Genomic DNA, 4,426 nt, shown 5'->3' on the forward strand with positions numbered 1-4,426 from the left:
TGTGTGGGAAGAGCAGTGTAATATTTTCAATGTTTAATGGCATGTGCAGCGAAGGACTGAATACCTGCGTTTGACAAAAAACAGATCTAGATGTGTTGTTTGTATCAAGTGCAAATCACAAAGCCCTCTGAGAGCAAGAGCTTATCTACAATAGAGAACAGACAACTACCACAACCAAATCCTGTAAATACAGAGAGATACAGAAAGAGAAAAGTGATACATCAGCACAGTGAACCTGACACAGATATACAGTCAAAGAAAATAAAAGACATTACATATTGTGACAGGAACATCGTGGGATCTTTCAGAAAGATACTGATAGAAATCAAACTCAGACTGGACAAATTAAGGCGAGATTTCCGAGCGGAGAATCTCTAGTTGTTCCATCTTCACATGAACTACTTGTTTCACAGTCACACACTCCGGTTTGGTTAACTGAATCCCAAACACATCTGTAAGTTTCGAGGGGAGAGCTCACTGTTATTCTGACTAACACACTCATTCTCAGCCGTGTAAAACTATTGCTGAGCACAACAGGATGTGTCCCAATCAGCCTCAGGCAGTAATGGTCTGCTGGCCTTTCCTCAACACCCAGTTGCCATTCAGCGCACATGTGAACGTTTTTTAAGGAAAACCAAGTTTAACACCGGAGCGTTGGGAATGATTAGGTGCTGTTTGGCCCTGCAGGTGTTCGGGCAGAGCTCTAGTGTCCGTTCCGGATCCAAGGGGTGTGCAAGCACAAGGTTTGGGATGGGATGAGGTGAATGCATGCGAAGCGCTGCCTCAGGGGAGAGAACCGAGACATCCGGAATAAAGGCATGGGGTTTAACTCACCGAACAAACCCTACCCTGGATCTGGATTTAGAGAATGATTCAGTGCCTGTAAAAGTCATCCTAGATGAAAGTGTGAGGCCTGTTAAACCATAACTGTCATGTTCAGTAAGAGATCAGCATAATATCATATACACCTCTTCACAATCTTTTTAAAAGATTGCAGGGTTATGCATGCACATTAAGAGGAAAAACAAGACTTGCTTATAATTTGGGGCAGTTTGTACTTGCAATTTAAGACTAGCAGCCTCATGATTTACAATCGATTTAATATTGAATGCTGAAATCACTTGGGTGCATCAGCCTGATGATGTGCCTAATTTAGTAGATGAAAGGGTTGGTCTGGTTGATGAAATGTATTTAGTGAATGAAATATTCCTTTTGTGAATGTAATAAGTTATTTTTTGTGCACTAATATGAATATGAAATGGAATGTACCAAAACATTTTTTGAACTAAATATGCATTTGTGATACAGACAGTTCCTTTTGTCACAAAATTAGCTGCCCCTTAGACATAAACCCGGAATTCTGAGATTTAAAAAAGAAAAATTGCCAGTGGCGGCTTGTGGGTTTTAAAATAAAGGAGGCACACTAATTGTATTGGTCTGGGATCCCTGCCAATTATTATTATTATTATTATTATTATTTGCTTAACCACTTTAAAATGGCTTTTTGGTTGCTTTTAGTCAGAAAACGTAAAGAAAACGACACACATACAAGATAATATAGATGATATACCAGAAGGGAGGCTAGCCTCCCCTACGAGGTTTCTTTTCTCAACACTCCTCAGCGCTGAAAGTGAACACTCGATGGTGATTGGCTAATTTTTTTTACCAACGGAGGCACGAGAGCTCAGCTCTCCCCCGGCCTCCCCCTACCCTTCTCTATCATTAGCGGTTGTAATTACGTCAGCAGATTCGGCACATTCGCGATAGGAAAAGCAGCGCTTTCACGTTATGGTATTACAACTGTGAAATTACAAACAAAAAATACACATTCTGAGACGAACTAAAATGAATTGTGAATTTTATTAACATTAAATCGTCATCCTCCCATTTTCACCTCAAAATTATGGGGAAGCTGTGCCTCCCCTGCCGAGCCGCCACTGAAAATTGCAAGATGTTAACTCAAAATTGCGAGATATTAACCTGAGATTGCAAGACAGACAGATTTGTGTGTTATAAACACACAAATTTGAGAAAGTCAGAATTGTAAGATGTGAGAATTCTGAAAACAATATTGCAAGACGTTAACTCAAAATGGCAAGAAATAGTCAGAATTGTGTGTTATAAACCTACAATTCTGAGAAAGAAAGAAATTGCGAGATATAAATTGGAATTGGAAGAAATGAAGTCAGAATTGTGAAATAAAAGTCGCAATTATCTTTTTTTTATTCTGTTGTAGAGACATCCACACATAGGTGGCGCACCTTTGGAGGGTCTATGGAAAACATGCCAATATGTCAACTAAATATATAAGTCAACTAAATAGTTAAATATTTAATATTTACTTTTAATATTTACCATTTAATATTTGGGTCAATGACAATATAAAAGACAATTATGTACATATAATTTAATTGTATAATTTAAAAATAAATCACTTAGATGTGTTTTTGGTTATATACAAAAATGTTTAATTTGTCAGTACTTACACCCTTGTGCAAATGAGTGTGAGTGTGCGTGTGTGGTAGAGGAACTGCTGATTATCATTAAGTAATTAGCCTCAAGTGTGTTACTGACCTCTGCATTTAACAAATAACACATTATCATTGTGCCAAGCATCTGGATATGGAAGATTCCACCATTCACAGAGTAAATGGAAACAAGACTCAGTTACTGAAGCATCTCTCTCCATTCACACAAGTAGCACAGCTCTACACATAAACAAGTCCTCCGAATGTTTACTTACAGTCTTACTCTGACTTTTCCTGCCTGTCACATCTGCCAGCATTAAGATACAGTGTTTTGTTATTGACACTGGGTTTGTCCTGTGCTTGTATTTACAGAGACTGTGGAGCATGGATCAAATAAATCTGACAGGTGCGTATGACTGGAACTGGTATGTGAAAAACAATTTGCCAGACCAGTGTGTCTAAACGTTTGGTTTAAGCTTTAAATGAATGACATCGAATACAGCTAGCGAGCATCTTTCAATAACAGGCCTTTTGTATGTTAACAGAAGAAGCATGCAGGAGGAGAAGGGACAGAGGAAAGACGAGACATACTGGAGGGAGATCAACGCGGCCATGGCCCTCACTAACCTGGCTCAGCCCAAGGACACGGCCACCGCCGCCACCACCAGCTGCATCATCCAGAAATCCTCACACATAGCTGAAATCAAGACTGTTAAAGTGCCTATCCTGCACAAATATTAATGCACACAAACATACGCAGAAGATCCCGCTCTTCTACTTTTGGAATTCAGTTGTTTTGAATATTGTTTATTACTTTGTGGTACTGGTAAAGAATGCAGTTTTTGGTTCGTTTGTTTTTATTGTTATTATGAGTACGATGAAGTGCCCTGAAATGCAGCATTTGTTTAGTTCACCGATTTGTGCATTTCCTTTGGGTCGCACAAGCTTTTTTGATAAGTGTTGATGAATTGTCAGTAACGACAGTATTTCTGAACGAGACACTTTTGCAATGTTAACTTATTTTGATATAAATCAGAAATTTGTATTGTATCGCACCAAAGTGCCTTCATGCATCTCAAAGGAGAGATTAGTGAGAATGTACAGTTCATGTCCTCTCTGAACGAAATAAAACGCTTGAAACGACAGGAGTGTGTAGCCTACAGGAGCTGATGACCTTAAAATTAAATCAGCACAAGTCACAAAGACATGCTCATGAACCTAAGGCCATTTCTGCATGTTTTGTCTTAAAATCTCAATCTGGCTGTGACTACGACATTATTTTGTCTCTAAAATGGAAAACTTCAACTGTCACCTGCCAACAATAGTCCTGAGCTGAGAGATAAGTTCAGTCAGCCTACACACTACAACTCCAGCCCTTCCTTCCCAGCTAACAAGCAAAGTTCTCCGAAGTTTGGCAAGGTTCAAAGTTATGAACAAATGTCCTTCCAGTAATGTTAATAGCATCTTTGCTTAGTTATCTGGTCTTTAATAATGTACTCAAAACAGTAGCACAAAAATTTTATTTATACATCGTTCATGGAACATTGTTATTTATACATCATTTATGGAATGTTTTATTTCTGAAAAGTTTTAGTTGGATGTCCAAATGTTCAAATGCTGCAAAATGTTCTGATAACAGTCCCATCATTTTTGCAAAATTATAAAATTCCGTTTTCCCTCAACCAAAAAAAAAATTACATTTCTATAACTGGATGTTTTTAATGTTCAAAGAACATGCAGAAATAACCTTAATGGGAATGTTAGCAAAACGTTCTTAGAACATATTTTTGTGAGCTGGGTTAGTAAATGCACATTTCTCAGACAAACAATGAGAAAGAGAGAGACAGACTTCAAGGTTTAGTCCGTATCTGTTTGAGACAAGGACTGTGACCCAAAGGGATATTTATGAATCCATTATCAGTGCTAAACCGAATGTGTTGCCTTCTCACGTTTCTGCT

At 38.3% G+C, this 4,426-nt stretch overlaps 1 protein-coding gene across 1 annotated transcript in view; it reads left to right on the forward strand.

Annotated features, from left to right (window-relative positions):
• The window catches only part of LOC107665863 (homeobox protein Mohawk-like), a 25,367-nt gene extending 21,496 nt beyond the window's left edge, over window positions 1–3,871 (forward strand). The window contains exons 6-7 of the mRNA XM_016456920.1: window positions 2,841–2,874; window positions 3,014–3,871. Coding sequence (XP_016312406.1) covers window positions 2,841–2,874; window positions 3,014–3,209 — 230 coding nt within the window. The 3' untranslated portion in view covers window positions 3,210–3,871. The remainder of the gene's footprint in view (window positions 1–2,840; window positions 2,875–3,013) is intronic.
• The last annotated feature ends 555 nt before the right edge of the window (window positions 3,872–4,426 follow it).

The sequence above is a fragment of the Sinocyclocheilus anshuiensis genome, unplaced genomic scaffold (assembly GCF_001515605.1).
Source record: "Sinocyclocheilus anshuiensis isolate Anshui unplaced genomic scaffold, SAMN03320099.WGS_v1.1 scaffold647, whole genome shotgun sequence".
Classification (NCBI taxonomy): domain Eukaryota; kingdom Metazoa; phylum Chordata; class Actinopteri; order Cypriniformes; family Cyprinidae; genus Sinocyclocheilus; species Sinocyclocheilus anshuiensis.